This window comes from Taeniopygia guttata, chromosome 4 (assembly GCF_048771995.1).
Source record: "Taeniopygia guttata chromosome 4, bTaeGut7.mat, whole genome shotgun sequence".
NCBI lineage: Eukaryota > Metazoa > Chordata > Aves > Passeriformes > Estrildidae > Taeniopygia > Taeniopygia guttata.
Genome location: NC_133028.1, coordinates 46,361,604 through 46,387,953, shown reverse-complemented (window position 1 = coordinate 46,387,953; position 26,350 = coordinate 46,361,604). Strand labels below are relative to the sequence as shown.

The window sequence follows — 26,350 nt, the reverse complement described above, 5'->3', positions numbered from 1 at the left end:
TATGACAGTGACTTTCCTAAGTTAGCATTTCCTCTTGGTTGTGTTCAAAAAATATTTGTTTGATTTATTCCTCTGTGTTTTCATCATTAGAATTCAATTTCAAATTATCCTCCAGCTAAACTTCCACTTATTTTTACTTCTCTATTTGTAGGTTGTATTAACAATGTATCTGCTCCACATCAATACCCAATATCAATGAAAGTGTTTGCATCATGAGACTGAGTTAATAAAAAGTAAAAAACCCTTTGTATGTAAATATCCTGACTCAAGTAACACACTATTAATATGCATTTCTTTCTACAGCCTATCAGTCATCACCATATTTGAACACCAGACCTTCAGCTTAATTAATTACATTTGCTGATTGTTCAGGTAAAACTAGAAAAAAATTACTTCAGAGCACAAAACACATTATGCTATATTATACACGGTCTTTTCCATGGATCCAATTTGAAGTCACAGTTCTGGATATAAGGTTGCATATTGCTCATGTGAACAAGCCTGAAATTGCTTAATCCACTACATAAATAATGGCACTGCTGAAAAAGTCAGAGAACTCACCACTTGTCCATCTTTCCCTGGAACACCAGGCACTCCGACAGAACCCTGGAGGGAAACAGACGCCAGTGTTTAGCAAATTAAACAGGTCATGAAACCTTTCATCTCATAATACAGTATTTAGAAGTAATGGTGAATGTTTGCTTATTGGAGCTGCAATAAATTTTTCAAGAACTCATTTTTATCCAAGCTGAGCTCTCCTTTCAGTTGAGATTTTATACTAATTAGACATATTCTCATGTTGTACATTTTAAAGACTGTATGGTCTTTTCCAGAAACAAGCTTCAAGCTCATGTTTTGTAATGCTGTGGATGCAAAAACTGAAATGCTATTCCATTTAATGCTCACAATAAGTTTTGAGACTGATCCTATGCAATCGAATATAGGACCTGAACAAAACTATTAATGCTTCTAGAGGGATCATTCAAGCTCAATAACTTGTGTCACCAATCAATCTCAAGGCTTTTAAGAGATAATATGCAGTGATTCAGTCTGACAGTACAAATTACAGATACACTTTGAAACTGCGCCAATATGAGCGCAATCAGCATTAAATGGTCAATACAGGCCAAACACAAGTGACAAAGAAGAAAAAAAATTAATAATGACTTCTAACATTGGAGGGATCTTTTTTACAAAGCTCTCATACTGTAAATTTCTATGTGATAGATAATTTTTTGAAGGACCTTGTGCTATGGAAATTCAGTGAAAACACAAAACATGAGGAAAGCAGGAAAGGTGCATCCGCTTGTACAGCATTCTCTTATTTATAAAATGGTGCTGCCCAGCAAGGGAACTGAAAAAATTGCTGCATGGCAATTCCCTCTCTACTTTGGTTAGAGGTGTCACTAAAATTATCACCAACACCCAAAGGAAATGCATTCAAAATGGATGCACATAATTGTCAATTAATAGAGTTGGGAAATCCTGTGAAACAGGAAAAAGAAGCAACTCATGAAGGTCTCAAGAACCCTCCAAGAGCTAGTAACAGAGCTTTGAATCAATAAGAAATAATACACCGCATCCCAGCATATCTCCTTGACTCACAAAGTTTCCACTCTGGTATCCTTGTTGTCTCTTTTTGCTGGATGCGTGGCCATGGCTTTAAGCTGCTGCAAAGGGGCCTGAGTGAACATTTTCACCTCTCTGTATCATTTTTCCAGAAAACCAGAAGGCAAAGCTCAGGAGGGCATTAAACCATCAGCCTCAATAAACTATCCTATGTGTAACAGTTCCTCCTCTCAGTGGCAGTTGATTATTTTTCTTCTGAAACACAGTATGTTAAAAAGTGTAAAATGAAGCTGATTCTACTGTGATAAGTAAATGTTTATCAGATATTCAAAAATTCATCAGCAGGTGGGGTTTGCTGATCTCATACATGGAAAATATCCTCCTCTACAATTCTCAGGGTATAGTTTTGTAATGGCAACTTAGACATGAGCCACATTCCTGCATTGCCAAACACAAAGGGTAGTCCTCTCCTTCATCCTGCAAACGCTATACAGCCCACAGCTGCCAAAATTCCACCAATTTGTATACTTTGGGATTATATTTTTATATATCACAGGTTTTTCTTTGTTTTGTTAAAAAAGTTTTGTTTTAACAGATGCTTTACTCTAAAGAACATTATCTCAGAAGTAAGGAAAGCAGGCACCCTTCTCACATATGCCAATACTACTTATTCCTTCCTCTTCTTTTTTATCCCCTTTATACAAATTATAGCTGTTTTATTAAATATCTTTCATACAACTTTTCAATCTTTTGAAATCAGCTAGAAAATTACTCACCTTGGTGCTATGTGAGTCAGATGCCGGAAAAGTACCACTCACTAGCTGTTACTGCTGATATTCTGAGGACTATTTTAATGGCGTAATTCCATAAATTCTAAACTCACTCAATCAAAGCGAGGCAGTCAGCTTTAATGAGTGCAAATAATGCTGAAGGCATTCCCAGGAAGTCAGGTCTCAGGTTACCGAAGGAACAGGAAGACACTGGCAGACCACCTGAACACCACCGACCAAGCACTATTTATCAGCAACACCTACGTCCTTTGTTTCTGCTGGTCAATTCTTTAGTCATATGGCACTGATCTACTTGAGTAGAGACATGCATTTAATCAGAAACTGTATCTCCCCACCTTTCACAATGTTTTAACTTTGGTTTCTTAATCGTACCAGTGTTGGAATGAGAAAATTATAGTGACCTTTTCACCTGAAAGCTAAGCAGACAGATTGAAAACAGTCTGCTCTGCATTGCTTGAACTTCTTATGATGGGGGAAATGAGAAATCTTGTGTCTCACATTATATGGCTCCATTTTGCAAAAACAAAATTCAGGATCCAAGGTAATTGATTCAATGCAGTGTACAGTAGCTTATTTCATTCACTATTTCTGCTTGCATATGGCACAGAAGGAATAATCATTTTCACAGCATTGTGTTTATACTATACCTTTTGTCCTGGAGGCCCCTGAGGTCCCTGCAAAGGAAGAACAATTCAATTAACATCAAAACTCCAGCCAATTTAAACTGAAATGACTAATTAAGACTGTCTTATTGTGTAAGCACTCTGATACTGGACTGAAACCAGCTGATGTTTTATATATCAAAGAAAAGTAAGAGTTTATGCTCAAAATGCACAATGAATCTTCCTCTTCACTTTTGGAACTGATCTAACTACAACCCAGAATACTCAAATTTTCCCCCCTCTAATCTTTTCTCTTCCAAGCCATCTGTTTCTTCTAATACGGACAAGTCTCCCAGCATTAAGATGACTGGGGTTTTTCTCTCTTATATCAGCCAACAGCCAGTTGTGTGTCCAAAGTAATATATCAGCTTGTCAGCACAGAAACAAGGTTTATGCAAACAAGCATTTTTGTGATAGAGAGAAGTATAAACCTCAAAATCTTCTCACCTTCTAAGTATCAACACACATGACTGTGTTGTACCCAACTTGTCATGTGTGCCATCATTTGCAAGTTAAGAGAAAAATCTTAAACTTCAGAAATTGATAAGAGTGCTGTTGGGAAGCAAAAAACGACCATATTGTCCCCATGACCTGAGAAGGCAGAAAGAGATAGCTCAGCTCAGGAAAGCTTAACTTTCCTTAATGTCATACAGGAGCCAAAGTCTTGTTAATATTAAGAGGACCCATTTCTCACCTGGTGTCTCTGAAGTACCCAGGTGGCCACAGTGCAGAGGGGAAACAGATAGAAAGTAGATCTACCAACCACATCTAGGGCACTTTGGCAGTCTGTTTTGGTAACACCCAGACCATGTCCACCACAGCTCTATGCACATTTGTCCCCAGGTTCCTACCATGGGCACCGGTGCAAACTGTGGGTGCTGGTGGTATACCAAGCAAGGTGAATTCATAGTTCATGAAGGTGTAAAACCCAACACAAAATTTGGGGAATTCAAATTCTTCTAATGTAAGAAAGAATAAAAGAAGAACTGATTGATACCAGAACTGCAATTATTCAGGAAAACAAAAGAACTTCTGCCTTAAAATGTGATGCTGATTTTATTCTAAAATTAGTGTGAAGTTAGGCAGAACCCTCGAATGTCAGTAGATGCAGGGCTTGTTGGAACATTGCTCCAATGCAACTTTAAACTGCTAACAAGAAAAAGCTCCACTGGTGGTAATTCTGAGTGCTTCATCCACTAATGTGGATGAAAGCCTTGCAGTTTTAAATGTGGATTGGTACCTCTAAGATTTGTTATCAAACTGTGCAAAAGCATAGCTCAATGCTGCTTCTTGAAAATTTTGCCTGATTTAACAGAAGAAAAGTATTGTGAGCATCTCCTTTAGACTGCAGAGACAGATTCTGATAAAGGAATCTGTCTCCCTTGCCTTCAAAAGAAAGCACAAGTACCTAAGCACTCAGCACTGGTGATGATCACAGCAATGAATATAGTGAGTATCTGCTTTTTGAGATGGAGAAAAATGTCCCCAGCTCACAGTGCTTCCCAAAAAGAGCTGTTTAAATCAAGTCTTCTTTTCAGTAAGTGCCTGAGAGTGAGTGATCTGCTGGGTAAGAAATCACAAATAGAACAAGTCCACAAACAGTGTTCTTCCCTTTCTTCAAGTGTCTGACACTATCCTTTTCTTCTGTGAGAAAGATACAAGTCTAGCATTTTTAAAATGCCCAGAAATTAATGCTCAAACTAATGCTTTCCCTACAGCAATGTTATCAAAATAGGCTCCAAATGTCTACATCCTGGGCATCAGTTGTCTGTTGACCTGTTGCAAACTAACCTGCTGCATTTCAGGGCTATTTCAGATCTTGGGAAAAATCCCTCCATCAGTATGCCAAAGTGAATACAGAACAACTGAAGACCTCCATCATAGCTCATACCAGCTATTTTTATGTCGAAGTGATGGATATATCAGTTTCTAGCTACTTAAGAAGCTATAAAAACCTTCTAAAGACCTTCAGCTATATTAAATTACCATTTGGGAGCCCTTAATACAATACCACTATATGAAGGTAAAATGATAATTCACTTCCTAATATTAGTCCCCAAAGCAACCTGTTAAATGTACTCTCTGTTGAGGATCTCCTGCCTGGTGCTTGCAGCTGTCAGCTTGTGGGGCAGATATCATTTAAGACATTGCATAAAACATTTTTTTCCCCCAGAATTTCCTCTTCATCCTTGACATCATTCTAGCTTCTCCAGATGAGTTACTGGATATGAAAATATTTACATGGTGCCATAGTCTTATCTTATGGTGACTTTAAAATGAATCATTCAGAGCAAAGACGCAGCAGATACTTATCCATAAATACCTTATGCAATTAGAAGTTTTCCATTTCTGGTACTTAAGCCTCTACTCAGACTGGAAGTAGCCCTGATGTTTCACATCCACTGAGCCACTTGATGACATGAACAGTCCTCAACAGCACAGCTACCTTCAGAAATTGTATGGTATTGACTCAAAAAAAACCAATTTCAAATAAAAGCTTACCTAAATTGATACACTTCACAATTTACATAGGGTAACAAGTCCTTTTTATCCTTAGAACACTCTGACTGCAAAACATACCTGAAGAGAAACATTTTCTTTAAAGCAGTGCTTTCTAGCATTGGGAAAGAAGCTCAAAGTCATTGGAAAATTAACAGGTCATTCACTGACCGCTCTCATCCCTCCCCAACATAAGTCAGTAACTATTTAAAACAAAATGTGAAATTAGGCTACTAAAAGAAAACTTTAAAAAAAAAAAAAAAACCAAAACAAAAATGCCTGCAGAACACCTCAGGATGGTGTTTATTTTTTTCTAGAATTACCTAAAATCTCTGATCAAGGCACAGAATGACACTGGAGAGATAGAAACAAGCAAGCAAATAATATCTGGTAGAAAGAAAAAAACGATGAAAGAATAAAATAAAAAATACCCTGATACATAAAAAAAAAAAACCAAACCAACCAACAACAACAAAAAAAAAAACACTCAAAAACAAAACCACCAAAAAAACCCCAAAACCCCAAACCAACAGGGCTTTAGCTTATTTCCAGAGCAGTAAGTGACAGCTTTTAAAAGAATCTATGTAGAAAATTCCATATGAACATGTGGATTTTTTCCCCCCATATTACTCGACTGAACTGGGGAGCATCCTGTGTTACCCATTTGATGAAGAGACAGTAAGACCAGCAATAAAAATCTCTGTGTAGGTATGGAGACAAAAGCAGAAGGCAAGAGACACGTGAACATTTCCAACCAGTTCCTCAGGATGCTTTGTTTTGACGTTTTTCTCTGTTTTCCTTCAGCTGTCCCGTGTTCTGTAAAAGCTGCAGCAATATCCTAGCCCTGCTTTTAGCTCCAGCATGACCAAAGGGATGCTTTGCAAATGCAGGCTCAGTTAGGTTCCCCCGGGACAGATATTCTGCCCCTGGGTCCTGGCAGGCAAGGCAGAGCTGCTGCCACAGGCTCCCACCTCAAGCCCAAAGCTCAGCTCTGCACTGACCCCACACACACACGGAACTTGCTGAAATCTCCACCAGCCACAGGCTCCATCTACTCCACACAGAACACACTGCCCCTGTGCCACCAACATATCTGGGTGTGTGAGGGAGGTGAAACAGAAACACACAGCCCTTTAGAACCATTGGCTGACCAAGAAAACAAAACAATCCCGGAAGTTTAGAATTTTTCTACCTCCTAACTACATATACATATATGTGATATCTGTCATTGATCAATGACAGATTATGGTGATAGCAAATATTTGACTTTTGCCTGCATCATTGAAAGCTGACAGAGTTTCCACAAAGGGATGCTTAGAATCAACTCCTAAACCACTGGCAATTGATGTCAAAAAGCTCTTTTTCTAAAGAGCATTTAGACTTCAAGAATTCCAAAGAAAGTTTGAGAAAACTGCTCAGATGAAGTGACTGCTCAGTGTTTTCTAGGATTATGCCACTTTTCCTCAAATTGACACATATTCACAGAGGAACCTCAACTGAGAAGGCTGAAAATTTTGGTTGCAAGTAGTCTTGAATAGCCCAGAATAGGAAGATAACTAAATATAATGAAAATAAAATACAGTTCTTGCTCTTTTAGCCACCATGAACATTTCAGAAGAGCCCTTTGCCATCACATTCAATTGAGTAAACTAGCTAGGCAGTTGTGACAAGCTATTGCAGGGCTTCACTGAATTAGGTTCTCGTTCAAATAACTCCATATAGCAGGAAGATGAAAAATAAGGTGTGTAGCTCCAAAGAAATTCAACTGCCCTCCGTGTTTCTCTGGAGAAAGAGAATTATTGATAATATCTAAGCACTCCAGTTTTGGAAAACTGGGTAATTAAGGATAAACACAAATGCATACAAAAGTATTTTATGCAATTGTGTTTTTTAAAAGGTAAAATATTTCCATTATGACCTGCCATTCTTCAGTCACTGTTTTTGGAAATCAACCAGACCTCCAGAGATTGTAGCATGCCAAGTCTTTGCGTTATAGAAATAATTGAATGAAGTTGGGCATTTCAGTTGGTCCTTAACAAGTAACAATTCAGAATAAATTAAAACAAAAAAACCCCCACAAAACAAAATACACCAAAAACTAAGAAAAAAACCCTACAAACAATCAAGCACACCCAAACCCACCCTCCCCCCACTAAAATCAAACCAAACTGAAAAGATTTACCTAAGTGTAATTAAAACAAAGTTTGCGGTCCAGTATTCTTACTACACCTCCTTTCTAATATTACAATTTTATTTTCCTTTCACACTTCATATGTTCCCTGTGTTTTAGCAAGCTGGAAAATAAGAAAAATCCATCCTGCAAAGGTCAAAGCTGCAGTTTCAAAGAGAGAGAGTAATTCAGGGTGTGATGCATTAGTAACCTTTTGTATTCAATTTCTACGGACTCCGTTGCTTAATGTTTGAAGAAATGTATTAATTAAAAAGTTGAGGCATTTTCAATTTGCAGGTCTGGGGCAGGAATAATGATTTGTTTTACAAGGTGTTAGAGTTCAAGTACAATGAGCACAAACACCAAATGAAAATGCCTAACAAAAACATAAGGAAATCATGAATGTTTTTGTACACTGAATAAGTTATACAGCAAAGTAGGTCACAATGGTGCAATACACTGTCATACAAAAACTCTCTTATTCTAAGGCCTTGCAAACAAGAAAACCCAAAAAACACAACTGAAGAGCAACAAAACAACCAGAAGGATTTTCTTTACTTCCATACCTTCATGAAAGTGAAAGCTATTTGTAACCAGAAGACCTCTGGGAAGTATTGTGTCTGTATTTCTATGAAACAAAAGAAGTTCCAGGGCTGTTCCTGAGAACAGATATTTTCCTTTTGCTGCCTGTAAGAATCATTAAACACTTAGAACAGAATAATGCAATTGTTTAGATTGGAAAATATGTTTGAGATCATTGAGCCCAACTGTTAACCTAACACTGCCAAGTCCACCACAAAGCCATGTCCCTGACTGCCACATCTGTGCACGTCCTAAATAACTCCAGGGGTGGTGATTCAACCACTTCCCTGGGCAGCCTGGTCCAATACTTGACAGCTCTTTCCAAGAAGAAATTTTTCATAATAGCCAATCTAAATCTCCACTAATGCAACCTGAGGCACTTTCCTCTTGTCCTATCACTTGTTACTTGGGAGATCAAACCTCACCTGGCTGCAGCCTCCTTTTCAGGTAGCTGAAGACAACAAGAAGGTCCCTCAATGAGCCTCCTTTTCTGCAGGCAAAACATCCCCAGCTCCTTCAGCTGCTCCTCACAGGACCTGTGCTTCAGACCCTTCAGCAGCTCCACTGCCCTTCTGTGAACACTCTACAGTGCCTCAGTGTCCTTTCTGTAGTGAGTCCATAACTGGACAGAGCACCCTGGGTGTGGTCTCACCAGTGCCAAGTAAAGGAGGATGATCCCTTCCTTTTTCCCACAAACCAATTTCTTACCTGTCTAATGGCATAAAGAACTGAAAATACAAACCTGAACTACCAAATATACAAGAAGACAAAGCACATGTTTCATACAAAGCATTAATCTGCATTTCACTGGAGCCTGTGTCTGGATCCCATTTCCATTGTGTAAAACCCTGAAAATATGTACCTGCATGGTTGAGGAGTGTTTCATAAAGATTACTGTTTCTAGAATGCTAGTATTGCAATGCTGTAATATTGATGCATCACCTAGGTATAAGAATGATCAGTTGAGAAAAGAGATTAACTACAATGAAAAATCTCTTGTAACGTCTTAAAAAGGAGTGACCCCCTTCCTATCTACCTTACTTGACGAAAAGTGCTGCAGTTAATTAGTGCTCAAGAAGAGCTTCTTATCTTCATTCTTCCAGTCATTGTTGTGGCAGCCATTACCAAAGTGCAGAGGTTACAAAATGCTTGACTATTTTCCCTGAGATCTCCAGCAAGTTAAGTCCAGTGCAACTGTACTGGTGAAAACAAAGAATAGTTTCTGTGAAAGACACAAGCTGAGAATTTCCATTTCGTCTGCTAGCTCTCATAAACTTTTGTAGCTAAACAGCTTAAGAACAACACCTTATAAAATTTACTATGAACATGCTACCAGAATAAAACAAAGAAGGCGCCTACAGAACTCTGGCCATTGAAAACAAAATCACAATTAGCAGCTTCCCAGAGGAGCTATGAAGATTCCCAGCAGCTGAGAATCTGGCTTTGACCATTGGCCTGAAAGGCTGGATTGAAACCAGCAGAACTTCGCAGACAATTCTACGTGGTCCCTGAGAGTTCATTTTAGCCTAAGATGAAAAATAGTATTAATTCATTTTAAAGATGTGACATTCTACAGACTTAATGGCAAGGTTACACTTTTCCACTGTCTTCACAAATATGGCTATATCCTTTGGAAGAACATCCTCCTTTTTCTGAATAACCAGTGAAAGCAATAACATTACGTTTTACTTTCTTGAACAGATGCCCAGCAAGTCTGTATAAACACAAGTACTAGTCTGGAAAACAATGTATCTTAAAGCAAAGAGATTTTGCATTTGGGTTAATAATCATTGTATAGATTTATTTTTCAAAGAGGCACCTTTACCTGAGTTCTCTGGTTATTGTGCAATGTTCTGTTCATGTAAAACATATGTAAAATTACTTATATGTCTTTAAGGCCCATTTTGGGGGAAGAAAATAATACACTGAGGTTTTCTTTCATTGACAAACGTGGTTTTACACTAAACATGCTTAAATTTACTTCTGAAAAAAGGAGCTGAAAACATAGCATATTTTAATATTCCAGATTTTTATTAATATGACCTATGTGTATACTTTACACATAAAAGCACAAAAAAATCTCCTAAATGGAAATTAGGAACAAAACCATCCCATGCACACCTTCTATCCCACTGCAGTTTATGAATCTGAACATGTCCATCTGCCAGTGTCAGCCTTTAATGTTTTCCATCACTGACTCTACTTTCTCATGTATAGTCTGCAACCAGAAATCCTAACTCTTGGGTAGAAAAGAATCACAAATCCATCCATTATTCACTCTGAAAATGAGAAAATTAACTGGAAAAACTCCTGCATTGTACTTAAGAGTCCTTATCACCAAGAATTGCAGACAAATGGCAGGGAAAGCAGGATGAATTATGACAGGCAGGACACAACTTTAACTGAGAAGGTTGAAAAGCTACAGAAACTACTGGCCTTCTCTTGAGTAGCACACATTTTTCTAGTTCCACATAATATTTCAAAACTTAATCCCTTTGGTCACCCCACTGCTTGGCCTCCCCTGAACTATCTTAATCCTTTCTGCACAGAGGAATGATACCTTCGACTCTTGAAGAAAGTACATCTGCAGGGCTTTCAAATGTCATGGAAACCAGACACAAATTTCAACTACAAGTCATTCTTTCATTCTCTTCTAACATTAAAGAGGTATGCAGTCACATCTTTATAACCTAAGCCTCCATCTCACCTAAAAAGAAACTGAAATTTCTTGGCTCAAAGAGCAAACATATTCTTCCTGACACAGCAACATAGAGTCAAAAAACCCTTACAAAGAGTTCTCCCAAACATCTCAACTGCAAGTACAGACTAGCAAAAGAAGCATGCTGGCACTTAGACCACCTGGAATGATTTTTAACAGAGAATGACACTCCTGTAAGAAACAACCGAATCTCCCACATTCTAAACTGTCCCACCACTATGCCATAACCCACACTTTTTTTTTTTTTTACAACAGAAACAGGGAAAAAGAAAGGCCATTCCTTTCTTGAAGACAAACTCTCTTGAGCCAAAGCAGAATTCATGTCAGAGAACTCAAAGACTGTCATTCTCTGTACATTGTACAAGCAAAACTCTCCTGACTGAAAGGGAGAAAAGTTATTACTGCCAAAACATCACCCTGAAACATTATTTCCATATTTATTTACTAACACAGAACTTTATAAAATATTAAGAAAAACATGGCAGCAGATTCTCAGTTGTAGCAAATTGCCATCTTTTCACTAGAGTCACTGGATTTCCTGTTTCATTGAAAGAAGAACATGAATGTTCCCAGAATTCCAAATGTATTAAAATAATTTCAACCTTCTGTTAATCAAGGTACACATTGTTGCAGGTGCTTGGAGGAAAGGGTAAAACCCACAAGATTTGTTAAGGAGAAAGTAATTTCATTCAGAGTGACCTTGCAGCTGGGAACACTAAGAATTTTGGTGTGGGGAAACTGAAGTTATAATGTCTACTGTTGTTCATCCTCTCCTGTTTTGAGAAGCAGAATTCCTGTGTGGAGATAACACACTGTCACAGACATGCTTGCGCCTTCTTTCTGCTGAGAGAAGGAGTGATCATAGAAGCACAGCCTTGTGATAAACTGCTCCTGCAATAAACCTTTGATATACTGGGGCCAGCAGCAGCTCCACCCCACCCTGCTATGCACTAGGATGAGCTGAACCTAACAGAGCCTGAACCCCTGTGTGTCTCTTTTCACTAGGATAAACTGAGCCTAATGGAGGTGTCTCTCTGTGTGTCTCAGCTGCCCAGTGTTGTCAGAGGGGTGATTAAATAAATCTACTCTTTGCATTTCAGCTGAGGCTTCCTGGTTGCCCTGGTTACCTGTAGGTATTGATTCATACAGTAAGTCACTCATTACTCAGTGTGTGTCACAGGCTTGTGGTACATGCTGAGGAATAAGCTGGAAAACACTGTTACCTATTTCTGTCGCCATATCGTGTACTCTTCAATAAATTTATTATCCTTCTTTTGTGAGAAAATAGAAAACAAAGTCATTTCAAGCTATGCCATTGTTGGTTCACAGGCTCATACTAAAATTGCCAGTTCTATCAATACCATGTACATTAATCTAGAAGTATCAAGGCATGCTACCAAATAAAGGTGTAAAAAATGCTTTTGAAAGAGAAAAATGTTCTGTCCCCATTATTATAATTCAGAGGTCAGGCTTGCTGCTATCCTTAACTTGAACAGCACCATGGAATTTAAAGCCTCAGAGAGTGTGATCCTGTAGGCCATAAATAGCCTTCATCTTCCACAACTTTCAGCATGTCACCCAACCTTCAGCAAGTCACCATGTCATCTCTTCTAGCATTTAGTGCTCTTCTTGGCTCTATCTTGGAGGAAGAATCAGAACATTTACCACAGTATTGCTTCTTAATGGAAAGGGCCTTGGAGGTGGGCAAGTTGGAAACCACAGAGAGACAGACCAGGACTGGTAGTACTTTTTGGAACTCATTGAATTCCAAGTTTCGGTTTCATCAAGAAGAAAAACAGGAAGCTAACTCAGACTGGAGACTCAGTGTGAAACAAAGGCAAATCCTTACAAAAGAATTCCTGCAGAAACAACATAGAAACTCCTCTGGGCAGAGACTTCCATTTTCCTTTACTTTGATAATAGGTGAAGAATGCATAAAAAGAAACTCAGGAAAAGGCCTGTGCTCCTCACCACATAACGCACTGTTTTTTCTAGTAATGCAATCTTATAACATACCTTTTGGGAAATCAGCTATTCCTGGAGCAGTAGCTGAATTTCCAGTATGAAAATACATGAAATGAATGATGGAAGTTGTCAGAAAGAGCTAAACAGTCCCTGAATAATTGTAACATTTTCCACAGGGAAGAGAAGTCTAGAGATCTGTACTGGCATAAAGAGTATGTCAGAAGCACCAAGAAGAATAAAAAAACCTAATTACCTCCCTGATACTCTGATGCTCTTTACTTGATCTATACATAACCTAACATTTAAACTGTCAGACTGACTTTTGAAGCAGACATTTGGAGCTGGAAATTCATGAAATCTGGGATCTTTCTCCAACTCAAGTTTGCTGCTTTGATTTTTAAACACCTTTTCTTGCTATCAAAACATATCTGCATTTAGAGAAACACAGTAGTAGCATTTTTTTAGTTCTTACACACAGATGGTTATGTTAGAGCAGTGGGAATGCTCTGAACATGGGGACTAAAAGGTGATGGATTAAAAGCCCTCAAGGATCCTGTGACTCTACAGATCTGGTCTTGAATAGAAAGACACTTTTGCAGAACATGAGTGAGTTCTGTCCTGAGGTCAAACTGGAGAATATTCCAAATCCAAGAAAACAAACCAAAAGCGCTCCCTTCCTAGCTATTTTATCTATTGTTCGCAGGCGCTCAGAAACCAAAAGAACAGAGTAAAAAAGAGCACAGAAGCATGTTAAAACATGAGGTAGTACCTTTGGGAGGCTTTGATTGTAAAATTAATAAACCTTTACTGCAAAATGAAAAACTACAAGACTTTAACTACCTGATCACAGCAGATAGTTCCAAGTCTCGCAATCTTTTTTTTTTTTTCTTTCAAAAGATATTGAATTTTGTCAATTGAAAGTATTTTGCAATTTGTCAAGGTAAAATATCATTATACCTGCTTACATCTTCACAAATTCAGACAGCAATCATATCTGCACTGATTGTTGAGCTGATTATTACTGATAATCCTCCTCCTCAGAAGCATTCAGGAATCAAAACCACATATCCTGAGCTACAATCTGTCATCTCTCATAAAAATAAAAATGACTGTGTTTAGAGAGATCTTAAGGGAGAAGAAGCACTGTATGTTCCACCATTCTGGGAATATGTGACAGGCAGAAACTTATGATGCCTTAACTTCTGGCTAAAGCTGATTTACAACCAGTGGAGCTTCAATTTAATTCCAAATGAATTGGAAGTATTTGACACACACAGAGGAAAAAACCAAAACCTCAGAAGAGAGGAACTTTCTGACAGTTTCAGTGCTGTCTCTTCACTGCTCTGTCAGGCAAAGGTCCAGAGCCCCTGTCACAGTGACAGCCTGAATTTTGGCCCATAAAACACGTAGATGCTTCCTGTGCTGCTCAGTGGTCTCTAGGTAGAAACAGCTCAGCTTCAGAGCCAGTGTGAAGAGGGGGCCAGGAAGTGGGAACCCCTGGCTTGGTTCTTTCTTGTTTTACTGTGCCCTTAGCTGTTTTATTTCCTTCTGCTTCTCCAAGATTAAAGAAGTTGGCCTTATGGGACAGGTGACTGTATTTAAACAGAGGAAGTTTTCTTTCTTGTGTTTTCTTCACAAATAAGGCCTCAAATAGCCTGTGACATAGGAAGGTCAGGAAATACACAGCCACAAAGCTTTTTGGAATTTCTCATTTTAAAATATATATGTCATGTTACACTTTCTTAGAAAACTGGAAGGATACTTACTGTCAATCCTTGTTCTCCTGGTTTTCCTGGCTCACCCTTCAAATAAAAAAAGGAGTGAATAATTTCAGCAACACATCTTGAACCCAGTTTTCTATCTAGTAATAAATTATCTCAAGAATTTTATCTATAAACAGGTATGGCAGCTAACTGCACATTAAACATAATAATTTCTTGCTTTTTAACCTGGTAGTTCAAATCAGAGATATCTTAAGAAGCACTACTTCATACTCATGTAATGGTTTAGTTCTCAAGGCAAGAGTTAATATTGGTGCTCTGACTCTGTCCCTTGGTTCCAAACATATTCCATTCCACTGTGCTAAAGGATACAGAGAAAGGTTATTTTCACATATGTGCTGTATCCCACAGTTTATATATTCCAAGATTACTGGTCTGTATCATCACCTCAGTCAGCAGGCAGAACTTACTGTTATCAATTACCATGTTCCATAAAACCATGAACATTGGTATTTTGAAGCCATTAAATAATTACTCAGCTGTTAAATACCTGGACTGGCTTTCAAAATAGTAACCCATCATTTCCCCACTGTATTCTCTTTCTGTGGGCACAACTCTACATACAGTCAGAATTTATCTTCTCCCCTTTCTTCCCATATGAACACACATACAATAAAACATATCAGTCATACAATATGGGCTAAAAATACCCATCCAAAAAAAACCCAGAGCTCCTATCATTTTAGCAGTTTGGTTTATACAGCACTCCTTTGAAAACCCAACTCAGCACAGGGCAGCCCATGCACTATTGTATCAGCACAGCTGCAGGGTCTTCTTTAGCAGCTTTGTCATAAAATAAAGCCTGTCATAAAATTGATGAGAACTCCTGTGATGATGTTGTTCCTGGCAACTGAAAAGAATCAGAGCTGCTTCTCTGGGTATGCGTGCATTGCACTCAGAAGCAAACACGCAGCATCTGCAAGCACACTAACGACAGCTGGGAGCAAGAAGCTATGGGGGCACACATTCTGGCCAGTCACTGCCCCAAAACACCATCTTACAGCTGTGGTGCCTGTAAACCTTCTTTCTTGAGAAGGACAGGCTGGAAGAGAAGCCCTACTTGTCTAACCCTGCAAAAAAGACAATGTCTGCTTAATGGTCATGGGTCACTCTAAGGACACCCTCCTATAGCTGTGCGATGCTGCAGCGCCCCAGCTCATTGCACAGTGCAGCTGCTGTTTTCAGCTCCTGAGCTCAAAGGTCCACACAAGTCTTTACCTAAAAGACAAATCTGTGCTTCCCTTTCAGCTAAGTTCTTCCTTTACAGCTCTCCTATTTGAGTGTGTATCCACAGCCATGGAGCAACAAACCCTCTGAGGATCAGGAACATTAACCTAGGAGTACAGAACAGTAGTGAGGGGCAGCAAACTGGATGGTTTTTACCTGAGTGCTTGTTTGTATCTGATTCTAAAGCAGTATTATGAACTGATTTTTCATAATGTTATAGGGCTTAAGATAGCCACAGCTTAAAAACTATAAAAAGAAACTCTCTCTTGCCATCTAAAGTCAAAATCACTAAAGAACTATTATAAAATGAAATGACCTCATTGTATAAAATGCATGACTTTCCTGTTATGAGAAACACTAATGATCCCTTTGCTAAAAAGCACAAAACAACACACTGTAACTAGCAAGGCCAGCTGGTTCTGCTAGCCCCATCTATGTATGTGAATTCTTAAAACAGCATTGCTGCAGTCAGAAACAGATTCTGGCTTCAGTCTTGCCCTTACTAGATCAAACTAGCACCAACTCTGCTGACCACAGTCCATTTAACTACAATAAAAGAACACAACTGAGACCTAGACGAGGCCCAGTGCCTGATGTGCCACAGGACTAACAAGCAATTAGAAGGTAGCCAAAGTAAATCATCATGAGAGCTACAGACGTCTAATGTCATTCTATAACCTTAAGCTAGAACTTTTGAGGGCAGGAACGGTAAAAAAGCCAAGCGAAAACAACAACAGCAGCAGCAGCTCTAGAGTCCTACATGTCTCAACTGGCCAGCTTTGCTGGATTTTCACAGGAAATTTTAGCAGCATTTCACTATTATCATGCTATATCAAATGTAGAGAATGAATACCTGAATAGGATTAGAACAGAAGTGTAAGTATTTTCTCAGTTTTAGCTAAAAAGGCCCTGCAAGAAAAATTTATGCTGTCCTGGCCCCATGTAACAAGTGACACCTTTTCTTCAAGAAACCAGCTTTTGCTCCCAGTGCTGGTCCTCACTTTGCTTGCTCCCCATGTGTCTTCCTGACCACAATCCTTGCCTTTCATGTATGTCAATGTGTGTGTGCATCTGTACATGTGCCAGTTGATTTTTCATGTCTCTCTCCTGCCTGTGATTCCATTTCTACACTGATAAAACAGTGCCATTCACGGTGAAAAAAGAGATACTTCTTTGAAAGGCATAAAAATTAAGAAGGCCAGAAAACATGAAACTAAAATCAAACACATACTTTTCTAAAAAGTCATGCATTTAGGCATCCATTTAAGAAGTGTGGGATTCATCCTGTGCCTAAAACAAACAATACACAATGTACTGGATTCTGCTCCTTGTCCTAATCAACTACAGGTACTGAGCCAAAGAAAATGTTACTGTTTTTCTTGTTTAAAGATGGCAGAATCTAACTTCAAACTTCCTCATACCCTGGGCAGCTTTAGCAATTTATTACTTTATTCCATGACTTTTGAGGTTAAACCATTAAGAAGTGAGAAAGAAGTCAAGCCCATCTATGAGGCCTCAAATACAGCTTTATCTTGAAGTTTGAACAGAAACATGTATTACTCGTGGAAAGGGGTAGACTTTCCTCACACAGCTATTAAACATCACTGAGTGACTGAGAAACCTTAGAAAGTGTAGGGAAACTGCCAAGGGTGGGAGGCAAGGAACCTTGGTGTTACTTCTGGCCCTGCTATATACTTGTTCTGTGTGTGTGGGACTTCAGGTACACCTTGAAACCTGCCTGTGGTTCAGCTTCCACATGTCTTACCTGCTAGTCTTACCTCAGAAAATGTCTTTGACACTCCACTGGCATGCACTTGAGAGAAATGTGCACACCAAAGCAGCAACAGGGTAACTCACCGTTAAGCCGGGCATCCCACGAGGACCATCTTTGCCAGTATCTCCTGGGGGACCTCTGGGTCCTGGTGGCCCTGGAGGTCCAGGGGGTCCAGCTTGTCCTTGGTCCCCCTAAACCAATAAAAAACTCATCACAAATTTGTTTTAGAGGCATCAAGCACATAAAACCAGATCAATTCACCCATAAAGAGTGCAAGACAGGCTAGAAGAAGCTGCCATGAACTGGACAGTGGCTTCTTCACTGCTTATGGCAGAAACAGCACTTTGCCTTGAAGACCAACATTTGTATTGGTCTGGTGCAATTAGCCACAGAGCAGAAGGTGCAGATTCTAAACTGCCTGTTATTCCACAGCACATATGCCAAAATTTGGGATGGTCTTGAAATATTTTACTCATCTAGTTCTCCAGAGCAAGTGACTGTTTTTGATAAGCATCTGTTTGCTACATGATTTGCATAATCATAACAAAGTTGACGCAAAAAAGAAAAGTTGCAACTGAGAATATACAGATTTGCACAGCAATTTTCCAAGCCCATGAATGATACATGGATAGATTTCAAAACTGAGCATGGAAAATCACTGCTTCTTGATGGAGTTGTACATAATTTTCCATCTGTTTTGGGAGGCTGTTTTATAGTGACAATTAGCTAACTCTCTTCATTTTTACCTATTAATTTGTAAAAGTCAATTTTCAAGAGAGTTGTCAAAACATATTACCTTCCCCTCTAAAAAAGGAAAGACACTCCAAAATGGAGCTTTAGATATTTCCAGCACATCACTGCAGACCGCTGGAAAAAGCTGCTGGCATCTCAAACATGGCTCACTTAGCAAAGCCACCCATGGGCTTTTAACTGTTAATACCATTAACAGTTGCTGCATTTCAAAGCATTTTCAAGTGAACAACCTGCTATAAGAAGGCATCTGACAAAAAGGTACAGCAAAGAGTAAACTGAATGTAAAGAAGAACCAGACTCCAGTGAGATGTAGCACTACCTTAATGAGGCGGCGTTTAATGAGCTGCTGATCAGCAGAGAGAAACCCATGATTGATTTTAGGAAACACCATCTGATCAGGCAGGTGAGGTCAAAGGTTGAAGATCAGAGATGAGAGAATTGAAGAATAGACATCAGAAGGCCCGAGAAAGAAATAAAGACATAATCATTAGATTTGTAATAGCTATTATAATATGAACTGGTGCTTCCGTCTTAAAGAAACTGTGCATTTTATTTTGGAAAAAGGTTACTTCCATTGTACAGGACATACTGCTATGATTTAAATCATATACAGTGACTTAAATGCATAACTGTTTTCTCCCCAGATCTTGCATGAGAATTCTGCATGTGTATTAGTTTTTTCATTACTTAGGCTCTAAAAATCAGTATTTTTATATGTTGTTTTTTCAGCAAAGCTTCTAGAGACAAAGCACCAGTTCAACTTTCAGTCAGATTTTCTAACCAGCATAGTGTGCCATGAAGAATGGTGTTATTTTTATAAGGTCTGAAGTTCCAGGTTGACCAGATTGCTTCCTGCTTAATTTGCAAATCCACTTTGAAAAAATCTGGACGTACAGATTAAACCTCTGATATCTAACACAAATATCTGACTCTATGTGTAACCAGGATAGAGTTCACTGACATTTTCCACGCTCATGTATGCCTCAGGGAAGCATAACAACAGAAAAAAAAACTCATCTGAAAATAAAATACTGACCAAGACCATGGGGAATGTAGGCATTTCCAGAGGTACACAGTTACAGATTTGATTCCACGCTCTGCATCAGGAGTACTTAGATCAATGCAAAGGCAGTGAGGGGTGGCTTAGGTCCACCATAAGAATTCACTGGTATTCCATGCTAAAAACTATTTTTCATGTGCACTGTTATGCTGATACAGATAGACCTGACTGAACAGGTACATGTCAGCCACAAACCTTGACGGTGAGGATCTGATTACTGTGCAGAGCAGCAACTGTGGGGAAGCCTGGCAGACCCTAGGGACACAGCATAACATGGTACGAGAACAGCACGACACAAACATCACAGTGACAATTTACTAACAGACAAACAGAACAAACACTACGTTTAGTACAACCCATACTGCTGACAGACAGGAAATGGCCTCTCTGTCATATGGGAAACAGAGTTAGGTCTGCACTGCATGGCAGATGCAATTTGATACTTCACAATGAAAATATCAAGAGATTTTAGAAGGAGCAATCCCATGAAGGTGTCTTTCCTTAAAATTACAATTGTTATGATCATTTGAAAATTGTTAAGACTATCAGACAGCAGATAATGGTTGAAATGGTTGAGCCATTTTCAATTTAAATGTACTACAGCAATTTGAGATCTATGTAGAAAGCCTGGACTCTGGATTGCTGCAGAAGCTGACAGCAATGGCAGTATATTCTGAAGAGCTTTGAATAATTAATATCCTGCTCCTCACACTCTGTTTAACATATGACATTCAGCACATAAATTGGTAGCACATACACAACTATGAACACTGAACATAAATCTACTGCTAGATCTTGGGTAGTCCATGATGACCATGGTCAAAGTTTTCAAAACATACATAGCAGTATTTCCACATTAACTTCTACCCCCTCAGTTGCTGTATGCACATATGGTTTATCATATTCTACTCTACCAAGATGTGCAGAACTTGTACTGTACTGGCACAAAAAGGGAAGAGTGCAGTGATTGTGGCCTGTTGTCACAATATTATAAGGGGGTGAATTCAGCTCTCAGTTCAACACCTTTTCTTGAGCTGCCTTGTAGGGTGTGAATTAAACCTTCTTATAAAGCCAAAACCTTATGCGGTTGAGCAGTGAATTCCTAAATAGAGGGAAATCTATAAATCCTCTTCTTGCCTTTAGCACAGCACATTGTCAGAAGCAGAGGCTTGTTCAATAGCAGAGAGACATTAGGCTGAGGAACATTAAATGAAATACATCCAAATGAAATACACTGGGAGCTCTAAGCTCCCAATATGCCCACAGACAACCTTTATGAGGTAGAGTTGGAGCAAACATCTGCACCATGCCAGCTTAGCACCTCCTAAAGGGAAGGCTGTGCCCGGCTCTTGGGGCCAGGCAAGCGCCCTTCTGAGGAGTCCTGTGTGAAGGCTCCGCTGGTGCAGCCCATGTTGCTGTAGCACATGAGCTTTTCCTAGCCCAGCTGGCCAGCACCACCAGGCCAGGGCAGCCTGCCAGGTCTCTCAGCTGCAGCAGATTCTTTTAATGTGGCAAATACTTGCTCTGTTCATCAAACCAGAGAGCCTGTGGATCACAAAGACTGCACCAGTCTTTACAAAAAAGGCAGAGTTACTTTTTGATGCATACATGTTCTTCACTAGCATCTTGGATAAGCATTAGCATTTTTATTCCTGCTCTACATCAGTGAGATGAAGCTGAGACCCTGTAAGTTGACCCTATAAAGTCAGTGGCTAAATGCAGCTTTCCCACTTCACTGGGATGAATCGTAGTGTGGCTTAACCACATTGCTCAGTGACCTGAAATCTCCTCTTTAGAAACAAATAAACAGAAAACAAAACCAAAAAAGGCTAAAACTCACAACATATAAAGGGACTCATTCCAGAGACACTGGTAAGACTGGAATGATACATCATTTAAGAAACAGATGTATCAAGTTTTCATTTCTCTTATTATAGAATATAAGTTAAAGTTATTACATAGTAATGTGTCAGAATCTTTACATCTGTGACTCATTAGCCCTGCTGTGCACATGATCCATTTCTCATCTAGATAAAACTACAATACCCATGTAATGGAAATGAGCACAAACAAGAAACCTACATAAGAAGTAAAATCTGAATAGCAAGCAATAAATGACATTTATTGAAAAAATGAATAAACAGAAAATTTTTAAACAACTTCATTTTCACTCATCAGCCTTTAGAATTACAGCACAGTAATTTTCAGTTACCTCTAAATTAGCATATTTGCAATTTGATGTTTTAAACTCATATTAAATTTGATATATATCGTATATATATATATATATATATATATATATATATATATATATATCTTCAACATGTAGGAGAACTGAGAATTAATTAAGAAAGGCACTTATTCAGAATATATAGTGGTTTGTCATGAAAGATCTTCCTTGAGAAGCAATGAAAGTCTTGGGAAAGATTTCTGTAGCTGTACACAGAGCCATTTACATTCAGCACTTCACAGTCCAGTCCCAGCATTCCCAAAGCTTCCCAGCATTAGACAGGTAAGTTCAAGACTAGCTGTCAGTACTGCAGTGTTCTGCCTACATGAACAACACATAAGAAAAGGGTCCATCCCATTCTTTCATCTGCAGCTTAGTTACTTCTTCAGCTTGTTCCCAAGTAGGACAAAGCTTTCTTTCCTTTGCCCAAAGTGGTCATAATCTCAAACCTGACAGTCAGACACATGCAATGCCAGTTTGGACCTGGATCATCTCCCCATGAGTAACACATATCTTTGGAGAGAGCCAGAAACATGGGAACACTAAATGGAACCCAGCAGACTCTACAATAGGTCCATAGTTTTTGCATGTGTGAGAGGCTTTAGAAGGCATTGCACCCTCTGGCATCCATGAAAGATAATGCTGGCACACAATGAGCTTCTAAAAAGGCATAAAAAGAGCTATCCTTCCCACAAAATGAGTTCTCTTCCTTTCCTGTCATTCTGCTATAAATATAGCCACAAATATCCCCTGGATCTGTTTTATTATTTTTCCCTATCGAAAGCTGTTCTCAACGACGGATTCAAAGTTACTCAATTTTCTCTTTATTTGGTTTGATTCTTGAACTGCACATAGGAAGGGTTCTTGTCCTACACCCTGGGAGGCCGTAACAGAATACAAAACACTACAGTCATCAACAGCGACCACTGGTCTACTAAATTCCTCTGCTGACAGCTACTCAAGCTCACCCTGAAATGCTAGCCGGTTACAATTTCCAAATTAGCACAGTTGCTGCATGCCTCACTGCCATTTTTGCCCAAATGCCAAGCAAAACACGATATCTGATGGAGGCCAACAGCCATGGGACAACATTACCCACCGGAAAGTGCAGGTAAAGCCAACTTGCCCCATACAATGGCTACTGAGAAAACTGAGGGATGCCAGAACATCGGAACATTTCCTCTGATTTTTTTTTTTACTTGGATGAAATAGTTCTCCTTGAAGAATTACAGCCTTGAAGGATGTAATTCCCACTAGCTGTCCTAGATTTTTCACAGGACTCTCAGCTTTGTCCATTGGTCCACACGAGGTCAATATTGTAAGGTCATCATAACCCTGTCAGAGTCAAGTATGATAACATTAAGCAGCAGTGTTACTGGTTTGACACTGTGCTGCATACACTCCAGTTTGACTACTGCATTTGCTCAGTATAGTAAATGTCACAGTCCTCTCTAGGATTTTCCTTCTGACCTGCCAATAAACCCAAGCTGCACAAGCTTGCATGTTCCTGTGAAGACATGGTAAATGAGACAGGAATTACCACCTGCTGTTCTCTTGCACTTCCTAAGGTTACAGCCAGCTGCTGCTATTTCACATCAAATCACACAGGCTTCAGGCCAGAGTGATCCTGACACTCTTTATGGCTGCTCTGCCTCTCTCCAACACCACCTCCAGTTCTAATTAATCCCTCAGACTGAGTGCCAGTCCTGTGGCTAATTATTGTACCTGCCTTAGGGAATACAGTGTTTGGTATCACCCTGTACAGTGCCATGGACTCTCAGCAGGAGCTCTCTTATATAATCCCTTTTATCATAACTGCTGCTTTCTCCAGCAGCAAATCTGCTAACAAAAACAGTACACCACAACAAGAATTCAGAATTTTCTTTTCACTTAGGTAAATGTTCAGCAAAGAGTTCTGATTCAAATACATTGTATAATGATCCAGACTTTGTAAAGAATAGTAAAATGCAGTGTTTAAGATCTAGCTTAAACAGATGACTGTAGAAGCATTATTTCCTATGACCTCTGTGAAATCTACCTGACACTGCATTCAAACTGAATAAAACTGGACAAAGCCAACACTTCTCTATTTTTGTCCCATTATCAAATGAATTTTCAGTGAGGCAAAATATATTTTCTACACAACTCAATTAGGTGTTCTGATGAGCGATCACACATCTGACCTCCATAAAATGAGGCAAACCTGCTACTCTCACTGAAAGTGAGAGTAGGCATCCAGTTAACTGCAAGATGGGCTGGCCCATAACCAAGTTGGTCCTCAAAATAAAAATCTTCTCTCCCAGCTTATGTTTATCTTCAATTTTTTAACTGCTGCAGTTATGTGATGCAGGTAAGTGGTTCAAGCTTCTTCTCTGACGTTTATTAGGACTGGATTAATTTTTTTAAGAGTTGTTTTCAATCAAATTTGTCTAATTCAAATGTTCAGTGCTGCAGCACTTCTGCGTGACAGCTGTAGTTAGAGATACAACAACTACATGATGTACTTTCAGCCACAGCACAGGGCTGTAGAAAAAGGAACAGGATGTACAGAGACTTCCTTCCTCACCATTCCTCTGGCATTACTAAAAAGGGGCAAGATGCAAACCAACTGGTGGAGAGCGAAGACATGCACTGCCTAGCTCTTAAGACAGGAATGACAACTTCCTCCTCTCGGGAGCAGGTATTTGGCACTTTCTCTGGAGTGTCACAGCTGTTCTGCATTCCCCAAGGGAACCTCAGGAGCTGAACATCAAAGGCATAGCTTGGCCCTAGAGAGCCACTCAGGGCCAAAAGGGCACTCCTATGAACTCTGACTCTCAAGTCTGAGTGTCCCAAAGCTTTAGACAGAGTTGGCAGCCAGCATCATCTGAGTTCTTTCCTAAGGTCTCCTAGTTACAGAGCGCCAAGTTACCTTGCTCCAATTTGTTACCCTACTTTTGCCTTAATGGAAAACAGGGGAGCCACAACAGCCCGATGCCAGTGAAGTGCTGATAATTAATCCCAGGAATGGAGTAGGTAAATATCCCTGTTGCCTTGTGGCAGATAAGGAAACAAAGCCTTATGAATTAAATTAACCGCTCACAGACAAACTGGCATTAAACTGGATGTCCAGCGGTTTTCTCAATGATTCTGCTTCAGTGAAAGTTTTGTTAACAGAAGGAATCACTAATGCGTTTTTAATATTGTTATTAAAAAAGTCGCCCACTAAGAGGGCAGTTTGAAAGAGTATCTGGATATAGCTTATAATTTCATCTATAATTTGATTTAAACTGGTCAATTAATAACAGAAGAAACAACCATGAGTGTAATCACACTGCTAAAGAATGAAATTAAAGCAGCACTCTGGGTCTGCTATATGCTTGAAGCAACATAGAATAAACCAGAAAATATGCTTTTAGACATAAGAATCATCAAGAGCAAAAAAAATCATAGCATTAAATGGAATTTAAATGATGCAAAATTCTATTTAATTAACATAATACTTTCACTCTAATACTATACATTTTCACTTTGACAAGATGTGGAATGAGGATAAAAATTATCAGCATGAAGTATTTGGGAACAAATCTTCCTCTAATGTAACTGATTTACCTACATTCATTACAGTTAGCAATGTCAACCTGACCTCACTCAAAAAAACTGCCCACAGACAACCTTTTGGGGAAGGCAAGAAATCAGATTTGTTTATATACTACTATTTTTTTTTGTGAAGCAAATCTGTTCCTTTTAAAAAAACCCAAACAACAACAAACAAACCAAAACCAAAATCCCCCCATATAGTACAAAATAGAATGGCTTTAAAGGGGGGTGAAATGTTAATGATCATAGTTTAATCATCATTCAGTAACTACTATTTTCTAATTTATGGTTGAGGTGGTGATTCTAAGGACATGCATACAGGTTTCCCATGCATTGTCACTAGGAGCAGGAAAAGGCTCAAAATACTTATTATACAGTTCCTAGAAATATATTAACTAATAGTAATGCACATATATTAAAAGAAGGCTTTTTAAAATTTTCAATTAAAAAAATCAGGTGAAAATTTACCGCTTGCACACCTTTAATTTCCCTTTAATATGGCATAGTTTATAAAAGTTGTGTCTACAATAGAACAAGTGAAGCAATACTTCAGTTTTTAAAAAGAGCTTATGTTTATATATAGATATACATTTGTATTTAGTTATTTCAGTAAACAGACTGCTTCCAGGACTATTTTTGTTGACATTAGGTAATTTTGAAATCGTCTGTCAGCATAGAAGGGTAGAACTTGCAAAGCAATGATTTTTCTCAACTAGGCAGCAAATAAGTAGCAAATATATTAAAAGTAAACAGGGGAAAGGGTTAACTAGAAAAGAACATAATACCTCTGTCTGAACCTAACTGTTTTAACAGGACTCAAGGAATGTTTTTAATCTTCAAGTCAATAAAGGTTAACAAAATAAAATAAACTTCTGAGTTCCTGTCTTTTCTAGAACTTCATCTTTCCTGCTTAAGATATTTTAGAGATACTGTCAGTTCTGTGCCACCCCAGCCAACAGGAAAACTTATTTAAACATACCAAAAGTAGA

General features: G+C 38.9%; 1 protein-coding gene across 1 annotated transcript in view; it reads right to left on the bottom strand.

Annotated features, from left to right (window-relative positions):
* COL25A1 (collagen type XXV alpha 1 chain) overlaps positions 1–26,350 on the bottom strand; it is a 298,386-nt gene that overhangs the window by 71,395 nt on the left and 200,641 nt on the right. The window contains exons 8-12 of the mRNA XM_030271602.4: positions 18,812–18,883; positions 17,823–17,930; positions 14,724–14,759; positions 3,008–3,034; positions 562–606 (exon numbers count right to left, since the gene is read on the bottom strand). Of these exons, the coding sequence (XP_030127462.2) occupies positions 562–606; positions 3,008–3,034; positions 14,724–14,759; positions 17,823–17,930; positions 18,812–18,883 (288 nt within the window). The remainder of the gene's footprint in view (positions 1–561; positions 607–3,007; positions 3,035–14,723; positions 14,760–17,822; positions 17,931–18,811; positions 18,884–26,350) is intronic.